At 41.4% G+C, this 19,919-nt stretch overlaps 1 protein-coding gene across 2 annotated transcripts in view; it reads right to left on the bottom strand.

Moving 5' to 3' along the window:
• Nucleotides 1–19,919, bottom strand: part of ano3 (anoctamin 3) — a 61,550-nt gene that overhangs the window by 16,057 nt on the left and 25,574 nt on the right. For both annotated transcript variants that reach the window (XM_049573184.1, XM_049573185.1), the window contains 11 exons: nt 18,496–18,702; nt 13,752–13,882; nt 13,450–13,605; nt 13,264–13,364; nt 11,206–11,250; nt 6,035–6,169; nt 5,374–5,480; nt 3,138–3,193; nt 2,932–3,053; nt 424–558; nt 214–310 (listed from right to left, as the gene is read on the bottom strand). In XM_049573184.1, the coding sequence (XP_049429141.1) occupies nt 214–310; nt 424–558; nt 2,932–3,053; nt 3,138–3,193; nt 5,374–5,480; nt 6,035–6,169; nt 11,206–11,250; nt 13,264–13,364; nt 13,450–13,605; nt 13,752–13,882; nt 18,496–18,702 (1,292 nt within the window). The remainder of the gene's footprint in view (nt 1–213; nt 311–423; nt 559–2,931; nt 3,054–3,137; nt 3,194–5,373; nt 5,481–6,034; nt 6,170–11,205; nt 11,251–13,263; nt 13,365–13,449; nt 13,606–13,751; nt 13,883–18,495; nt 18,703–19,919) is intronic.

The following is a 19,919-nucleotide window of genomic DNA, read 5'->3' as shown; positions in this document are numbered from 1 at the left end:
GATGACTCTCTAGTTGTTATTTCTGATCATTCTTTTTATTCCAAAAAGGGAGGTGATGTATAATGTATCTCAATAGTGACTCAATAGTGCGCTTTGCAAAATAGGAGTGAAAACTATCTAGGTTAAGGGGTGATGACAGTTTTTGAAACCTAAAAATGTTTGTAATGAGAAACACTAACATACTGAAACGCTGTGTTGACGAACTGCACTGACCTTGGCGTAGACACAACTGTCACTCAGCGTCCACGGCTCACAGGTTTCCTCACACATTGGACACATGATGGTGGTGTTGGCTTCACAAATCTCTTTACTGGTGAGACAATAAATCAGGAAATGACAGCAGCAATCAAGAATCAATCATATTTTAAATGACATATTCTACATTTATATTAATACAGTGGTGTACAGGTTGTGTGAACTGACCTGACTTGGCTGGAGTCCATGGTGAAGAGACCATAGAGGAAGACAAAAACGCCAACCAGGGCGGCAGGAATCAGCATGCCGGTGTACCAGCCCAACCATGCAAAGTAAAGACCGATTTTCTCACCAAAGTAACGTCTAGGAGACAAACAGAGAAACAGTGTGGCCAGAACCCAGCAATAAGCTGCTGCCTGTTGATTAAACCTGGCCATGCTCTCCTGCAGCAGAGCTGTGGGTGTAGTTATTGTACTGTGGTAGCCTCATGGATAGGGAGGCTGCTGGGCTGAAAGGTCACACGGCATAATGCTGTGGTGGGAACCAATAACTCTATCTGCCTCCTAAACCACAGCTGTCAGGGTGCCCTTGAGCAAAACACAAATCTCACAACTGCTACAGTAAAGCATCTCAGTGACAATAAGCTGCATCAGGCAACTTTCATCTGTGTATGCAATGCTGTATTAACAACAAGGAAGGACATGGCTGAGAAAGAAAGGAGCGTCCACAAGTCTTCCCTACATGTACACCAGTATCCCAGTTATGGTCCCTGGTTTTAGAATAAGGGCTCATAGCTGTCTGTAACCAAGATATAATTTTTGTGATGAGGAGTATGGGGCTTTACAGAAGCTCACGGACAACAATTATAAAGAGAGGCTCGAATGTCTGAACACTTCTCAGTTGTGTAATTACAGCGATGGCAGGCGATGTAAAAAAAAAAAAAAGTTCTATTATTGCACAATATACTGTGTAGAAATTCAAGCACTTTCAAAAGACCCATACAGTATGTCTATTTCCAAACACTTTCAAGGCCTTTATTATCATTTTCCCTTCCCCCTTTGAACTCTGCCATAGAAACAGAGCGCCAGTGCATATGCTGGTATGTCTGCTTACTGTGATGTCATTTCTTGGAGCACTTTCAGATGCGTCATATCTCTAAAATCTGTACAACCCAAGCTAAACGGTTATGTAAGCCAAAAAAACCCCATAATATTTGATAAAACTATTGAAATTGTGCCATACAAAAAAAAACAACAGTCTTTCCTATTGACCTGCTTCTCTGCTCCTCAGGCGCAACCACAAGTTTTCACCATCTTTTGGACGACAACATTGCACACACACAAAAGACATAAGTCTTAGCTTTCTGCTGCAGAAAAATGAATGCTCTAGCTATTATAGTTTTTATTTTAGATTGATTTTAAACAGGATTGGATTGCTTGTAGCATAATGTAATGACGTCACTGTATGCGGACAATGTGATGGTGCCAAAGATGTAAGTCTTAGCTTTTTGTTGCAAGAAGAATGAATGCTCTGGCTCTTGTAGTTTTTTTTTTTTATTTTAGCTTGATTTTAAACAGGATTATTAAAACAACAACCCCCCTGCAGCCGCCCGTGTGAGGTCTGTTTTCAGACAAATTTTCAAAATTTCCTCTCCATCTGATTTTGGTCTCTACCAACTCCTGAGGTTAAATATCTGTCTGTGAAGCCACTAAATGCTCCACTATGTTCACCAGCTGGTCTCTAAACTGTGTCTGTTTGCTGTTTGGTGCTGACCAGGTAGTGTGCAGTTAGTTTTTAGAGCTTTCACACTGAAAACACCAACCTGCATTGGCCAACGACAACACTTTAAGAGCTCTGTAAAGTTGAAGGGAGATTCTGGTGATAATTCTCTGTAGATTTATCACTATGAGTGACCACTGTCACATTATTTTCACAGCCTCACTGGAAAGATTATTATAAATATAAACATTATAGCAGCTTAAAATCCAATACTGTCATAAAGCAGATCGGCTTATTGATTTGTAGCATTCCCTTAGTACCACTGGAGATATTATAGGTACACCTATCTTTGTAATAACAGTTTGAAAAATCTCTAATGGTTATTAAATTTATAAAATCTTCAGAGGCAATTAGCCTAGCTTGGCATGGACTGGAAGAGGAAAGGGGGGGAAAGCTGGCCTGGTCGTCTCCAAAGTTAAAAGATAATTTGTGTTTTTAAGGGAGTTCTCTAATATTTTCCCCTCTTTCTGGTCTCAATGCAAAACTTATCTCATCGTCTCCTGGTTCAAGCTCTGTACTTCACACACACAAGAGTGGTATCGATCCTCTCACCTACAGTAATTCTTGGAAAGAAAGTGAATAAGTGTATTTCCTCAAATGTCAAGCTATTCCTTGTCACTCTTCAGAGAATACAGTGCTAAAACTCAGCAGTGCCAAGGCAGCCATAAACTAAAGCGGAGTCACACTTCAACAATTTCTCAACAGTTAGAGTTACTCCATCAATTCATAAATATCAGACATACTGGGATGTCAGGGAGAGAGATTTAGATTTTAGAGAACAGACTGTGATCAGAAACCTGGATATCTTTATAACCAGGGAGGGAAATAACTGTTTTACATTATGTTCTGTTTAAACAACACATCCTGGGTATGATCAAAGACATAACAAAGCTCATAACCAGGACACCAGAGCTCATGTAAACCTCTAAAAACAGCTCCTGATGCAGTGTTGAATACCTGATGAGATCCAGAGGTTGGTATTTGTACCAGATTCCCCAGCGGGCCCAGCGCTCATACAGAAGATGCCTGTGGTTCTGAGCACCGTGAGTCTTAATCGGGTGTCTGCTCTTGTAGCCGCCCTGAAGAGACAAAGAGTAAAGAAAGTCACATTACAGGAGGACTTTTACAATTTGTGAATCTCGTACAAATAAAAATCCTCTCACCTCATGAGGAGGGAATGCAGCCTCATATGTGTTATTGCCCAATAACCGGTTGATGCCTGCAGTAGAATAAACAATGTCATGTCAAAGGATGCAGATGTACCAGCCAGAGAAGCATAAGGACAACATTAAAAATTCAGCACCAGTCACGATTCAGAGAGGGGTCCAATGAGAACTTCATTTAAACCCACTCTTACACAGTTTACTGCATTACGTAACTGACAAGCTGCATTAAACAAGCACATTAGAGGCCTAAAACACTCATGTTAGTATTTCAGATAGCTGCGAACACTTGAAAATGACCCTTTTCGTTTTTCTGGACCACAAATGACTCTGTGTAAAATCACTCAATCACAATAAAGTGACTGAATCAGCTGCAGGTCCTGCACTGTGTATGAAGCAGTAATGAATGAAATGCTATGTTTCACAGGACAATAGCGCTTTCATTTGCATTGTCATCCCCCGACTGAGACTGTAGATAGTGGGAGCAGGAGCAGGGAGGGGTGGATTTGAAAAGGATTTTCCACTCTTGTGGCAGAGCTGATCTTATTTGTTGGAAAGTAGAGTGGTCAACAGTATTAAAATATTAATGTGAAATCCGTTCCAGCCCTTCAAGGCCAAACTTTAATCAGCAAAACATGTCGGCAGCAGTCAGACAAGATAGTAGATGTGGGAGTGGACGGGCAGTTTGGTAACTGCCGATACCAAAGAACACAACAGCCAGAAGGAGAGGAGGGATCAGCCACAAGTTGGATGACACCGACAGCTAAGCAGCAGCCCACATTTTAATCATCCCACAGCAAAAACAACAAACAAAGGCATAATTCCCCCCACTACCTTACTGTCGCTCCATGAAGCCAAATTAACAGCTAAATCTAGACAGTCTCTTTCACTGGTGCCCCTCATGGTTTTCATAGAGACATAAACCAAACGGCAGGAAACACAGAGACAGAAATAAATACAGAATTATTGTGTCGTTTGTTTATCTGCCACTAATTGGCATTAATTATTTTGGGCTCTAATACTAATGTTTCTGGTGAATGGAGTGCTGCAGGGATGACGTTTATTTGTAGTCCAACCCAGAAGTTAACATCATCCTGGTTCCCTCGATAAAAAGCTGATAGGATCTTCCTGTGGATTGTGGATTATTGCAGAAAATAAACTCTGTGGCAAACAGAAGTTTATGAGACTTACACATTTTGTTCAGCAAGATCATCTTACGAATGCATGTTTAGGATTTTTGAAGCATCAGTGCAATCACCAGATATAAAAAGATAACGTTAGGCTATGAACCATAGCTGCTATATCGTAGGCAACTGGACTTGCTTGCGTTTCTTGAAGACGTTTCGCCTCTCATCCAGGAAGCTTCTTCAGTTCTGGACGATATAGCACTTATGATTACCATGGCCTGGATGACTGAGAATCTTCATTGACACGTTAGGCTATAAACTAACTACACCGGGGTCACGTGACTTCAACATCACCACCAAAACAAGGCTGAAAAACCTTACCCGCCCTGCTGCGGTTCTGTAGTCTCATTTAGCTACTTGTTAGCAACTGCCTGTTTTAAGCGTAGATTGTAAAAATATTGGTTTGTTGACTTGTTTCGAAGCCTCGAGGTCGGCACCTCGGCCGTCGCCCTCTTGGTTTTATGGAGCCAGAGGTGACATATTTGGGCAAGAGGCTAGCTCAGTGAAGGAGCGAGGGGTGGATCATACTGAGAAGCCGAAAACTCTATCGGCGGAGAGCCTGTCGCTCAAAGCACCTTTCCCTCTACAGTTGTCATGAACAGGGAAATTAGTTCTAGAGACCAAAATTTACAAGTAGGCCTATTTAATGAGACGTTTTTGTTGTAGAACAAAAGGATAATCTCTTAAGCTTGTGTTTACCACAGACCTTATTTCAGGCATCAACCAAAGACCCATTAAAACAAACTACTGACTTCAAGACAAAGAAGCCGGAAGTGTGTAAATGCCAACTCATTTCTGGGGTTTAAGGACTTATTCCTGCAGCACTCTATGAAGTTGTAAAAGCAACAGAAACAAAATGCAGAAATGTAGACTCTGCTCCCTTCTCAGGGAATACATTGTCCTAAATAGGTCACCATGATGGATACTTGTACATTATCATATATCCAGATAATGAGCACGGGAATCCCCCGACATTAATGTGACACTGGTAGAAATATTGTTTATTATGTAAGAAGCGAGAGGAGTAAGCAGCGAGCACGGTCCCTTACCCATCTTTGATTTTCCATCCTCATACTTGGTGCGCTGCAGCACATGATGAACTATTCTGCTTCTGGTGGAATTGGAGAAGAAGGTCTCTCTATTGTTGATAGTGAAGCTGGGAGGAAAATAACAGTGCACGGTTTCAGTTATTCATCATGTAACGACACATCAATATCATCCAGTTACAGCCTCCAATTAGAGCTGAGCCAGTAACGATGCAAAGCTCATTAAAAACTTTGTGCTGAAAAGTTTGTGCTCATTCACAAATTGTTATTTAAAAAAACACACACACACATCAAGGCTGGCAAGTGATGGAAAAGTGGAAGTGATTAACTGCCTTTCATCAAAGTTTCATCAAAATAAAAATGGAAAAAAATAGGAGGAAATGGGGGAGAAATCTAATCATTTTATGCACATCTGCTGCTGTATTTCGATATCTTATTTATGATCAGCTTGTCTTTATCGTTCTGGCACAAGCTATAAAATATAAAAGACTGCTGGTGTCTAAATTCCTCACCCAGAACTCAGACATGATCTGATGTACGAGAGGGAGTTTAGGGATAAATATCATCCGACACTGCTGGCACAGACACTGCCATTATGTGACGCTCTGATAATATGCGTGAGTTTCTGAGGTGGTATGAATGACTGTGTGCGTGTCCTCCTTACTGATGCATGCGTGCTCTGCTGAAGGGGGCCGTGTAGCAGTCGGTTTCCTCCAGGTCAGGCAAGGCCTCTTTGTCCAGCTTCATGGGATTTCTGGGAAGCCAGCTTTTCATCTGACGACATCTCAGATGAAACCTGCTGCACGGACGCACGGAGAAAGCAGGATTAACGCCACAGATTAACATGAAGATTGTTTTCCTGATGTGGAGCACTGGCTTCTAACATTTTTCCCCTGACACAAACCCTGACAAGCTCCCCCCACCTCACACCCACTGAAAAACAAGTTTACACACACATGCACACGTACACGCACACATTGCAGGCATCACGCTGCAGACTATCGCTTTTTATGTTCACGTTGCTCGTGACTCATGAGCCGGGGAGTCAGTGATCCAAGATAACAGCTTGTGAAATCTAACTCAAAGAATAATTCTATTTTTTGTGTTACAATCATGATTTAAGGGCCAGTGAAAGTTTGAAGGCATCTATTGATTTCCTAAAACCTATCTCCTTTTAATGTTAATGTCACAGTCTGTCTCTCTGTCCCTTCACTCCAGCCACATTGCTAATTCCCCAGGCCCCTTTGTCATTATCCCTCCATTCACCAGATGCCCTCAGATGTTCCCTTCTTTCAAAAAGACCTGGCGTTCTCAACTCAGCTGTATTTACAGTATAATGGGTGCTGACCCCAAAATCACAAAATTAGCACATGAAGTCGCCAGCACAGGCAAATTAGTATGTAAGAATTTTGATGATCCACAGTAGCAGACGGAAACTGATGCCTTTCAGCCCCAGGCTTTCCTCAGCCTTTCCCCATTACCTGCCTCCATTATGCATCAACACACCTCTTCCCACTTCTCTTGTCATCCTTGTAGTTACCTGACATTTCCCTAAATTTATAATACTATCTAGACACCAGCCTGGCACATATGACAAAGGAAATTTTCTAGCTTCAGGATTTACTGCGGCCCACTAAATATGCGCAGTAGTGTTTCTCCCGCTGTCTCCACCCATGAGTTCCCACTTGGCTCATAAACTTTACATTGTGATGCATCACACACCTGCATAGATCAAAACTGTATTATAGAATGACTCATAATTGACCTTATTTGCAGTTCGAGATGTCCTGTCAACAGTTTTACAGACATCTCTTTTACAATGATGGTCTATGTGGAAAATGCTTTTTGGGCTGCAGGGGAATTTTTTGATGCAATACCGCAAGTGGCCACTGGGAAAAACTGGCTGCAAAGCTGAGCAGCATTCCTGGAGCCTGGACTTTCCCCACCCACCTGCTCACCTACATCTTCTTCTGTCCCCTATCACCCTTATCCCGCAAAACCAGCCATAAAAGTTATTTTAACTCAGTAAAAAGAGAAAAGAATAAGAGTCCACAGCCATGCTAGCAGCTCTTTGAGGCTTCCCCTTCGGTACAGCGATGCTTTGAGCTACATGCTAACATCAACATACTAACATGCCTACAGTGTCAGTGTTTACATGCTAAGGTTTATAGGTAAAATGTTTATTATATTCACCAATATAATTTAGCCTGCTAGCATGCTAAGTCCCAATACCATTTCTTATTTTTACCTCTAGGCCTACCCCTTGTTTTCAAGTGTCCCTTTGCCCATCAGAACAGAGTTACAGGTCATGCTGTAACCCACACTCCTATGTGTCAGTCTGCACCGATGTTAGAGAAGCAGTAACAAGTGCAGTAACACTGGTGCTGGACTTAACTTAAATTTCAGGTGTCATATACCACCAAATGTCATGCACAAATCAGCAATAACAATGTAATGTTAGATAGCTAGCTACTGAGACAATAGCATACTACTAGCAGTTTTTTTTCGTTATGGCTGATATAAGGAAACTGGACAATAATATACTGAAATATTAAATGAAGGTGATATGATGGTTATGGTCATTTTAAGTCTTTATCAATCAAGACACCATAACCCTAGATATGAACATGCAAAACAGAGAGGTAAGGGCTAAGTGGTAAAGGCAAGGCGTGTACTGGGATTGAGCCTAAAATTAGGTGATTATATAACACAAAGTATAGTTGAGGCTAATGGGGATATGATTAATTTGCAGGTGTTTGGTCATGAAGTATACTAAAAATTAAAAACTTTTGACCTGATGATGAACAAGAGATAACCAAATTTAGTACAATTCATTCTGCCAGCAACAGTAATGCAAAAATATTTCATGGCAATCCATTCAGTAACTGTCGAGACATTTCAGTTAAAAACTACGACCTCTTGGTGGCACTAGATGAAAAGTCTGGGGACCACCAAAGTCATTAGGATTCATCCTCTGGGCCACATTAATGTGTTTACAAAATTTCATAGCAAATCCATCAAATAGTGTCGAGATGCTTCAGTCTGAACCAACAGGCAGACGACATTAACATCCTAGAGTCAGCTCTGCCAGCGTGGCTAAACAATAATATTTGCCTGCTGCTTCTCCAGATTTGCTGAAGAGGTCTTTCTCTAATTTGTCTTGCTCTGCTCTGAGATGGAGTAAATGAATATAAATGGAAATTCTGGGCAAAAACACACGGTAGCCAGAGAGCATTTTATGACTGTAGTGGTGGAGGGGACAGGTACTGTACAGAAAGTAATGATATCAACCCAGGAAGCTGTCACCACCTGCACATGGCTCATTCGTTACGCTTTACAGGGACGTGAGTTAGTGACAGACCATTAGTAAACACATAAAGCTTATTTACTACTCGGGTAGATTTTTTTTTTTTTAGTGAAAGACTGCAGGAGCTCGGAGGAAATCATAATGGTCCTCATTGTTCACAGTGACTAAGATCACTCTTTGTTCGCAGTTGGACAGGTGGGCGGGTGATTCTTGTCTGTGTGATCTACGTCTGCTTTGTATGTGTGGGTGTGTGTGTCCTCCAAGTTGAACATTAAAATGTTCAAATGATACAGTTTGTAAAGGTGAAATAGCAATATTATCAGTATCAATATTACCCATATTGTGTACTCCTTCAACTTTGAGACGTCACTGACTTTATTATGTGCGTACATGATGTGTTTGTGATAGTTTATTGATAAAGTATTTCAATCTGCATGGTGATGTATCATACCAAAACAGGGACATTTATAAGCTCTGTTCAAAAGCAACATCAGTCACACCATGTTTGCAGTTCAATGGATAAGAAAAACCCACATGTACTTCATGAGCATGAACATCACACGTCACTAACTGTTGCCTGTTACAAGGGCTCATTCAAAGCTTATTCATAAACATCTGCCATCACTGCTGTGGTGCAAACATTGTTCCAGTTATTTCTCATCACTGGAGTGAAAAATACTGCCAAGAAATTTATCAACCTCAGGTTTAAATGGAGAGTTCAGCCCCAAATCAATAATACACATTTCTCCTCTTACCTGTAGTGCTATTTATCAATCTGAATTGTTTTGGTGTGAGCTGCCAAGTGTTGGAGATATTGGCCGTAGAGATGTCTGCCTTCTCTCAAATATAATGGAACTAGATGGCACTCGGCTTGTGGTGATCAAAGTGCCAAAACAAAATTTGAAAAACTCAACAGCAATGTCTTTTTCCAGAAATCATGGCCTAATTACTCAAGATAATCCACAGACCTTGTTGTGAGCAGTTGCAAACATAATGGCGTCCTCTTTAGCTGAGCTGTAACATTAGCTAGCTCAGTGGTGCAAGCTTCCTTCTGCGCAGTGATACAGTTGGCAGGGGTAGTTTGGTAGAAGGAAGACAGTTCCTACATGAAACTGCTCACAACAAGGTCTGTGGATTATCTTGAGTAATCGGGTCATGATTTATGGAAAGAGACAGACATTGCTGTTGAATTTTTAAAATTTGGTTTTTGGTGCTTTGAGCACCACAAGCTGAGTGCCATCTGGTTCCATTATATTGGAGAGAAGGCAGACATCTCTACGGCCAATATCTCCAACACTCTGCAACTCACATAAAAATAATCTAGACTGATAAACAGCATTACAGGTAAGAAGAAAAACAGGTATTTTTTTTAATTTGCCCCTGGAAGTGTGCTCTCAAACCTTGTGTATTTCTCTATAAAATTAAAAATTTATGACTAAACAAGCAACACATTTTTTTAATCAAGAGTTTAACAGTCAGAAACTCAGCTAATCTGATTTATCAGGACTGTGGGGGTGTTATTTGACCAGGTATGATTGACAGTGACATAAAGAAACAACCTTACAAATGTCACCACATCTTAATTCCAATGTTGCCAAATCCTGAGTGGTGCATTGAAGTATGTGACATCATCTTTTCCCAGCTAAATCCCTCCCAATTCAAACCAGTGATAAGAGCACAAATCCAAATAATATCCATAACCTAGTCTCAGTTTGACATAGAATGTCGAGTTCATGTAGGATCCACATCAGTCACAGTGAGCTCTTAACTGAGAAAATGTTTTGCAAAGGGTTTGTAGACTTTACATAATTAAAATACAAATGCAGCGTGTTAACCAAGGTCTTCAAAACAAAAGATGCTGCTTTAAGCTTATTTCAGTGATTTGATGTTGGACTGTTTCTGTCTGCATCTCCAGTGAGATGGAAATTTGGAGTCCTGTGTAGAGCCTGGACACACTTGAACATCACATCAAAGTGCTAGTGCATCTCTCTAAAAATAGTATGCTAATCAGCCTGTGCAGCTCCATTTATTTGACTGAGATTACAAGTATTTTACAGAAAAGCACTGCTAACGTTAAGAGTGTTATACTCTTACAATGTGCCTAACATGCAGGATGCTTTTCACTTTAACTAATCACATTAATTTAAAACAAACAATAGCGCAACGGTCAGCTGCACTTAATCACTGATCTTTAAATGATTTTCAAACCATTTTAGCTACTTATCAGTGCTGCACACGGGGGGGGGGGGGGGGGGGTTTCCAATTTAAAAATCTAATCCCAGACTTTATGCATAAAGGGGTGATTAATCCTGGATTAATTAATACTCACTCAGTGGTTGGTCCGACTCAAACATTCCTCGCTCAAAGGACTGATAACTTTAGTCTGAAAATACCATCCAAAGCTCACATTACGGCTAAAGCCTCGCAGCTGTGGCACTCAAGAATTTCATTAGAGGCAGTGAAGCGTCCAGCTTCCTGGCCCCAGAGAGCAACAGAGAAAAATAATCCTATACCTTAGATCTACTTACCTGCCCAAGGTTTTGCTCTTCAAGTCCGTAAAGTAGCATTTTTTCCTTAAAGAACAAAAGAAAGACAAGTTAGATACTGGATGAAGTTGTCAGCCACTGAAAAAAAATGACTCTAAAGATGACCCATTATGCTCATTTGTAGGTTCATACTTGTATTTGGGGGATCTACTAAATCACATGCTTTAATGTTCAATAAAACACTTTCTTTTTCTCATACTGTGCTGAAACACCTGTATTCACCCTCTGTCTGAGATGCTCCGTGTTAGCGCCTGTCTCTTTAAGCTCCCTTCGAGAAGGCCCAGTCTGCTCTTATTGGTCAGTGTTCACTGCAGTCGGGGAGTAATTACAACAGGGAATAGCTGCACTTTTTACATATGTATATATATCCAGCAGGAATATGATTTGAAATAGGTGAGCAACTAAGATTACATGTTTCCCTGACATTCGCATGTAGCTTCATGTAGTAGTGTACTTGCAGCTGGGGAAAGACATGACTGTGTTTCTACCATCAAAACTCACCAATAAAAGGTTGTTAACTAAAATGGACATGTTGCAGCAAGAATATATCTGAAATGGGGTTTCAAGTTGGGGGTGTTATTGCAGGCCCCTGAATGCAGCACAGGTGGACCTCTTTATGAGTCATGGGGTAGATAATCGATCAGTTTATCCAACCAGAGCTGATCAGAGCAGAGTGACAGATAATGGGCTGTATGCATGCCGTGTTTTGCCCTCAAATTCATTGTTTTCAATGTAGACATGCAGCAGGCACACTCAAACGCCAGAACGATGCCGACGCGGCGTGCATGCACTCCCTAGCTCCTATTTTTCATGGCGCGATGGCTGTACCCTGAGGTAAACAGAATTCAACTTTTGGAATACAGCAGCGCACATCGCACGTCATGGGACGGGGACCAACCGATCACAGCCAACAGATTCCTTTCGCTTCTTTTTAAATATCAGTTTGTGATAAATATGGAAAAGTTGATCATGTGGGTGCAGGGCTGCCGGGGCTTTACACCTGTCCCACGGACGATAGGCCTACACACTTATAAACAGCGCCTGGAAGAAGATCAGCTCTGCACTCAGGATTTGAAATAAATAGGCTATATGATGCGTGTTCAATTTTGTGTTCTTGGACGTTAGTCTGGGGCGCCATCAGCCATTAGGTGTGCTAGCCGCTGCCCTGCCAATCTCTGCAAGGGATGTGAGAACTCTAAAACTTCACCAAGGCCTCCCTCGGCATATGGGTGAGTAGATAATGGCTCAATTTTCATTTTTGGGTGCACTATACCTTTAAGGTTGCTTAACAATCTCAGACGCAACCTGCTGCGATGCTCTTGAAAGCTGGCACAAAAGTACTGCCCAGCGCCCAACCTTGCATTTTCCTGGTGGTTAAAGACACAGCATGTGTATGGCCCCTAAGAGGAGCAGCTGCTGCAGAAATGACTGAAGGCAAACCTTTAGCCGCAGCACAATGAACAGCACAGTTTTACTTTCACTGTACCTGGTGTTCTGCTGCTCTGTCTGTGCCTACAGTATGCTCTGTGCTCTGACAGTGTGTGCAGTGAATAACTGACAGGGGTAAATATTTCAACAGTGCTCCTGATGAACAGTTCAGCTCCAAAAATAAAAAATATCAACACATGGTGGGAGATGCTGTTACTGTGGCAAATAGAATAAATGTATCTGTGAGAAACCCTGAAGATTACATGTTTCCCTAATGTTAGTATGTAGCATAAATCAGCAGTGTAGATTATGTAATGTCACACTAACAGTAGAATGCCTGGAGCAAATGATCATATAGAGAAATCTGGCACAGTATAACATCGTACTGTAGCCAGAGTGGAAAAAACTGTTGGAAACAGGTTGTTCAGAACGGTGGGAAACCTGAGGTGTTTGCTCACAACTTCTTCATATGTTTACCTCATTGTTTGAAACTTTGTCCATGTTTAATATGAACATCCTTCACTGTGACACTATGTATAAGACAGAAAACAGCGAAAAAGCACAATAGGTCCCCTTTAAAGGCTCAGTTTTTTTGTTTCTAACTACAGTTACCTGAAAGGCATTCGGATGTTCATCTGCTCGGCATATTTGCAAAGTGTATCCCAAGGAGCGTGGACCTTCACAAACATAATGTCGTTGTTCGTCAAGGAGGGCTTTTGGGTTAAAGAGAAACAGTAGTTTAAGAGCTGAGTTGAGAAATCAAAGACAATTAAAGTCTTCTAAAATGAATCATTTTACCTCTTTCTCCAGCATTAGTCCCTCAGCCCGTAAATTCTTCTCAAACGTGCACCTCTTTTCCACCTGTGGACTGGACTTCTTGTAAACCAGAATGTAGTCAATACGCTTTTTCCCATCTCGGAAAAACAGCCCAGAGGAATCAGCTGGAGTCTTTCCCTGTAATGACAATGTTTTTTATATGTGAATTTCAGAGGCAGGGATGCTAGTTATATTTGAAGCTTCTCAGTGGGTCAGTGTGACAACTACAGTGTAACACTGTGAACATTAATGGCAATAACTGAAGATTAATGAGAGCGATGTACCTGAAGTGAGTCTGTGCGGGCCTCTAGTTTAGCGCGGGTGACAGGTTTCTGTAGCAGAAATGACTCGTCTGCCCTGGTTTCACACGTAGTCACCTCTGACTCCTCCACGTACTGATCCTTTGCATCCTCTGCTGCACACAGACACAGCATGATCAATGAGACGGTTATTGAGCTGGTAGCACACCACACAAAGTATTCTATCTGCATTAAGTCTTTTGTTGTTGCTCAAGTCAATATTTCCCTAAATCTAATTGCCAACATTGAAATTAGATTTGAGCTAAATCCAAGTTATTCAAATGTGGGCGCCAGCTTGAGAGCAACACCTTGATGCAATTTAACAGATCCAAGCACCGATGTTGAAAGACGGCCAATCGTGTTTCCTTCCTTCCTGAATCTTTACACATCCCACTGACGTGCACAAACAAAATAAGGTTTGCTAAACCCACACTGTGAGGCAAGACAAACAATCAAGACTGCACCAAGAATTTGTTTTCTAGAAGCTCAGTGTTTTAAAACCTTATCAGATAACCTTTCCTGGCCACAAAAAAGAAGAACTGATGAGCAGTAACTCTTTCGCCACACAGCAAATGGAGGTTTTTCCATTACCAGTACCTGGTATATACTGCCTTTATGAGGGGGGAAAGTAGATTTAGTGAGTAAAGCATCCATCTGCCCAAGACTAAATCTCATAACACATGCACTCTGATGGCATGACATGGACATAGTTCACACCCTATAGCTATAGAGAGACGTATCATTTCACAGCACAGCACGTTATGTGTGACAGCTCGGCTCATTTCTCCAGTCAAATGTGTCGACTTCAACAGCTCGGTCTCACTACTGTCAGAACGTCTTGATACTGCTGTGCTGAAATCAAGTGCGAGAAATCTAAATTATTCCAACAAAATCAATGACTTACATTTTTATTACCACAAATACATGTGGAAATAAAAAATAGGGGACAAAGAAGGAGCTGCATTGGTTCATTGGCTTCTTTTTTTGCTTAGCACTTCATTTAGATTACAAAAACATCAAGACTTAACAGCTTCATTAAGTAACTGAAGTTAAATTAGGGTCTCCTGACAATAATGTGTTTTAGTGTGTGTTAGTGCATTAATAAGCCTTGGACAGAGGGAATTTAGTTTTAATGCAAAATCATTAGCTGTGACCATTTTTTTTCTCTTTTATTTATTTTAATCAGCATCTTCCCTGATCCAGGCTGAGATTGAGACAAAACCGCCCCAACTTCTATTTTAGGATCACGACTGTGCACTGTGACAATCTTTGAAATCACTATATCTCTGCAGAATAGTTTCCATAGCTGCTTGCAACAGATTTCATTATGATAAAGATGAAGACTATATCTATAGCCCACCACAAACAAGCTAAAACATCAGAATGAAGGATGTAAAATGTTCGATCTGGTATGTACAGCTAATATCAAAAGTGCACAGGTGTAGTGGGAATTGATTGCTGTGATAGGTCTTGTTTTCAGACATCAATGTGGATTTCCTCCACACTGAAAGCCAATACAGCCAGTCCATTTGTATCTGGTGATTAGTGTCAACTGTGCTGAAAAATGACTCACAACTTCAGGCAACATGGGGCACTGTAAAGAAAAGCAGTCTGAATTGATGCTGCTGGATCATGCTGCATTTTCACACACAGCAAGGAGCCGTATTAGAGCGCTTCCAGTTTAAAGAGACAGTTCACTCCAAATCCAAAAATTTATATTTTCCCTCTTACCTGTAGTGTCGATTATCAATCTAGATAGTTTGGTGTGACTTGCAGAATGTTGGAGATATCGGCCGTAGAGATGTCTGCCTTCTCTTGAATATAATCAAACTGGACAGCACTGTGCTTGTGGTGCTCAAAGCGCCCCCAAAAAAACCTAACAAAAAAACATTCCATTTTATTCAAGAGAAGGCAGACATCTCTTGTCTGTCATGACACTTGGCAACTCACACCAAAACACCAAAACAATCTCGACTGATAAATAGCACTACAGGTAAGAGGAAAAGCATATAGCTTCGATTTTGAGTGAACTGTCCCTTTAAAGTGCTGTGTCACATGACTGATAATATCATTGTTAGCTAAAGTAAATCAGTACAATTTAACAGTAAAGCGAAACATATGTCCTATTTCGCAGCAGTACATCCAGCTTAGATCAAACGCATGTCAGTGTACCAAGGTTGGTCTGTCTCCACTCCCTCCTTCCGTCTGCACCCTCCTCGGGCCAACAGACCTTTTTTTTCTGCAGACGTCTATTTTCAGCACAACGACAAAGAGCCGCTTTTCACCAAAATAGCAACACCTCACCTTGTGCTGCCTCATCTGCATGAAACTGCACCTCTCCTCCCACTTTTGCACACTCCACTCGGCAGCAAAAAAAACAAAGAGTGGGGCAAAGGGCAGCTCAAGGTCGTGAAAATACTCACGTGTTGAAGTGCTGCCCTCGCTGTCAATGGCCTCTGAATATTCCTGAAGATATTAATAAGACTGAATAATTTTCCCTCTCCCTCAGCCATTTTTTTCCCCGGTTTTACCAGGTTTTTATCTCACTGCCTCTAAAAGTGCACCAGACACATCCGCTGCAGCATTAACACAATCTGCTCCATCAATATCCTGCATGTGCCTTAAATGTCACAAAAAAATCTGCGCAGCAACCAAATCTTGTTGAGCACAACACGCAATACAGAGGATGAAGAATGATGAAACACAGCATACAGACAAAAATAGCGGTAACCAGTAACAACACATAAGAGCCACAGAAATAAACTTATTTGTAATAGAAAGACTGAACAGAATAACAGTGATAGTTTGCATCACAGATATGACATAAGTTTGCTGTGAAAGGCTTCCCTGTAAGAATCTAAATAGAATAGAAGAATAACTCAGTCACACAGAAAGCATTTTAGCAGCTGGAGGTGGATTTTTGAAGTGTTTTTAATAAGTATTGAGCTTTTTGGTCGCTATTTTTTGCACTGCTATGCACCTCACATTTCTGCACTTCAGGCACCTGGCGTTTTTGCCGGAGTGCTCTGAACTCTTTTTGTCCAATCAGATGACTTGAGAGGTGGGCCTTCTGTGGTTGCCATGACAGCAAGTTTACAGTTGGTAAATAATGGAGGAGAAACTGGTGGTACTCCCTGCGATCCACCCTCTTATTTTAATGGTCACAAGTACCCACACCGATCTCCGTTTCACTTTGGTTGAGGGTGCGAGGCTGTCTGCAAATAGTTTGTTGGGCAGAGCTGGAGCATGTACCCTCTGCCTGTCCATTTTAATTAAGAGCTACTAATAACTGTGAGAATAAGTAGGTAGATTTAGCATGGTAGACTGATTACACACAAAGGTTAGGGTAAGGAGGTGATGGGGCTGCAATGATAAAAAGGTGCAGCAAGGTTTTTTTTTTTTTACTTTTGGCATTCAATTAAAAAAAAAGGGGCAGTACATAACACTTTCTGTGTGATCAGGGCCTTAAACCCATCATGAAAAAGAACAAAGCTGGATCACATCAAATTAAATGCTATTTAGCAGTTAGCCGTGGCCAGCTCTAGAGGGATACAAAAATCAAACAATGTGCAAAACCTGCAGGTGCATCAGCTAGAAACTGCAAAATCTTTTAATTTATCAAGGGAATTGTGGAAAAAAAACCTAGGACAAGCTGTATCAACATTAGAGAGTAGAAGTCATGAGTTAAAACCAGTACAAAGGTATATGTACACTCAATAAGAGCCTTCCTGCCACAGAAATGGCTATAATAAGTCATTTAACAGTTTTTTTCCAACAGCAGTTAGAGCACTTAACTCCCTTGCTAGCCCTCCCACAAGTTCCCATATACTGACCTGCGTTGCTCGGCAGGCCCTGGACTGAACTCGTACTGATTTACGTTTTATGTTTGCACTGGTACATCAACCTTTCATACCCAATAATGATACTTTAATCTGTTACCAATTAACCTGTTTACCAGTGTTTCAAATAGGTGTTTTTTTGAGGATCCCACAACGTTCCCAGTCTTTTGTTGCCCCTCATTTTTGAAACTTGGTGCAGGCATTTGTGGGCGCCTGGTAGCTCAGCAGGTAGAGCAGTCATCCCATGAATAAAGGTAAAGTCCTTGCCACAGTGGCCACAAGTTCATTTCCAGCCTGTGTCTCTTTGCTGCATGTCATCACCTATCTCTTCATGCTTAAAACTGTCCTTTTAAAATAAAGTCAAAAAGCAAAAAAGAATAATCTATTTCATTCTTTTTTTATTGACATTTTTTCACAGCCTATCAACTTTTTGTTATTGGAGCTGTACTTTCTGCCTACTGTACTATTTGATATGCTGGGGACCTGAACTGAACTGTACATATTAGATGTTTTTCACTATATTCATAATGTTCAGTGGTTTGTGGTGTCTCTTGCTTGTTTCTTTGTCTCTCCTCTCTTTATTACACTGCAACTGAGCCGCCCAGCTGAACCAAACAAATAACCACCAACTATGTTGTGTGCCAATAATGATAAAGTATCAAATAACTCCCAAATTAAAATTCTTCCTCGCTAAGTCTATTTTACTTGGACTACCATGCAGAAACCTCCAAGGTAAACTTTAAAATCTTTAAATCTTTAAAAATGACTGAAGCATTTTATCCACTGATAGGTTTATGAAGACAGTAGTTGAACATGATTAGTTTAGTGTGAACTAGGCAGAAGACAAGTTCACACGACATGACTTTCAAAGTTCCTCCCAGCAGACTGACCTGTCTGTGGGGGCAGAAGGCTGCAGGAGGTGCTGATGCTCTGAGTCAGTCCCTCGACTTCTGGTTTGGGCTCCGGGCTCAGAGGCACAGACAGGAAGTGGTTGAGGTTTATTGGATGAGTCTGACTCTGGGCCAGGCAGGGCAGGCTGCGGCGAGACGGCTTCAGGCTTTTCTCCTTCAAGATCTCGCTGATGCTGGTGTGCATGCCTAAGGACAAGAGGGACAGGGACAAGAGCAGAGGTCATTTCACTCGTCACTTTAGACATTTATGAAATACAGAAAAAAATGAGAAGAAAATAAAAGTCTACCTAGTGATGTATGCACGCTTACAATAATGAATAAAAATATATTTTAGTCAGAGACACCTGCATTACGAGATGGATGGCTCTGATCTTTGGTGACACTCTGCTAGAACACACACATGACATTAAAGGGAAATTTTGGTTTATTTCAACCTGTCTCCTATCGTCCTAAATTTGTTTCAAGTGACTGGTGACATAAAAATAATAGTTAGCATGTTAGCCGTTAGCCTAGATACAACCGGGGCGCATAGTGGCGTCAGACCTGTTAAAACGTAAGTGAACGGGCAACCTTCAAGTGCAAAGTTAGTCCACTAAACAAGCTTTTTTTCCACAAAGACCGCCTCATATCGTTAGGATAAATGTCAGAGAACATACAGAAAATGACATGTAAACGTGTTGTCTTACCTTACCGGTGTGGTGCCATGTTTGTTTACTATTTAGCTCTGCTTTACAAAGCGTGGCCAAAATATCGCGACAACAAGCAGCAATCTCATACCATGCCTGAAATCTCGCAAGAACAAGCAGCAATAGCTAGAAGGCAGAACCGGACAGTAGCCTGAAAAGTTCATTCATTTATTTTATGAAAGATTTATAGAATAATGGCTGACTTTTTGCCAGACTTCGACTTTGTGGAGGAGGAATTTGATTTTGCAGAGTTTGATGGCCGCCCTTATTTATTTGGGCCAGAATACACTGACGGAGAGCTTCGTGAAATTGAAGAACGGAGGAGGAGAGAGAGAGAGAGGCGCAACAGGTAGAGGACGAGAGAGGAGGAATGGCTGCTGCAAGGCTGCGTAGCTCTGGAGATTGGTGGTGTACCTGTGAATGCTGTGCCCCAGTGCCCACAGAAGAGGAATGCCTCTGTTGTAAGGAATGGGACCGGTTGCAGCCTTATTTTCAAGGTCTGGATGTGACCAAGGACGAGACACCTCCACCTGGAGTAGTATCCAGCTGGGCTTTATCTAGAGCTCGCGAGATTTCAGGCACAGTATGAGATCGCTGCTTGTTCTCGCGATATTTCGGCCGCGCTTTGGAAAACAGAGCTAAATTGTAAATAAACACGGCACCACACCGGTAAGGTAAGACAACACGTTCACATGTCGTTTTCTATTTGTTCTCTGA

Source organism: Epinephelus fuscoguttatus, linkage group LG4 (genome assembly GCF_011397635.1).
Source record: "Epinephelus fuscoguttatus linkage group LG4, E.fuscoguttatus.final_Chr_v1".
Classification (NCBI taxonomy): Eukaryota; Metazoa; Chordata; class Actinopteri; order Perciformes; family Serranidae; genus Epinephelus; species Epinephelus fuscoguttatus.
Note: the sequence above shows the minus strand (reverse complement) of the source record. Positions and strands in the feature narration are given on the sequence as shown.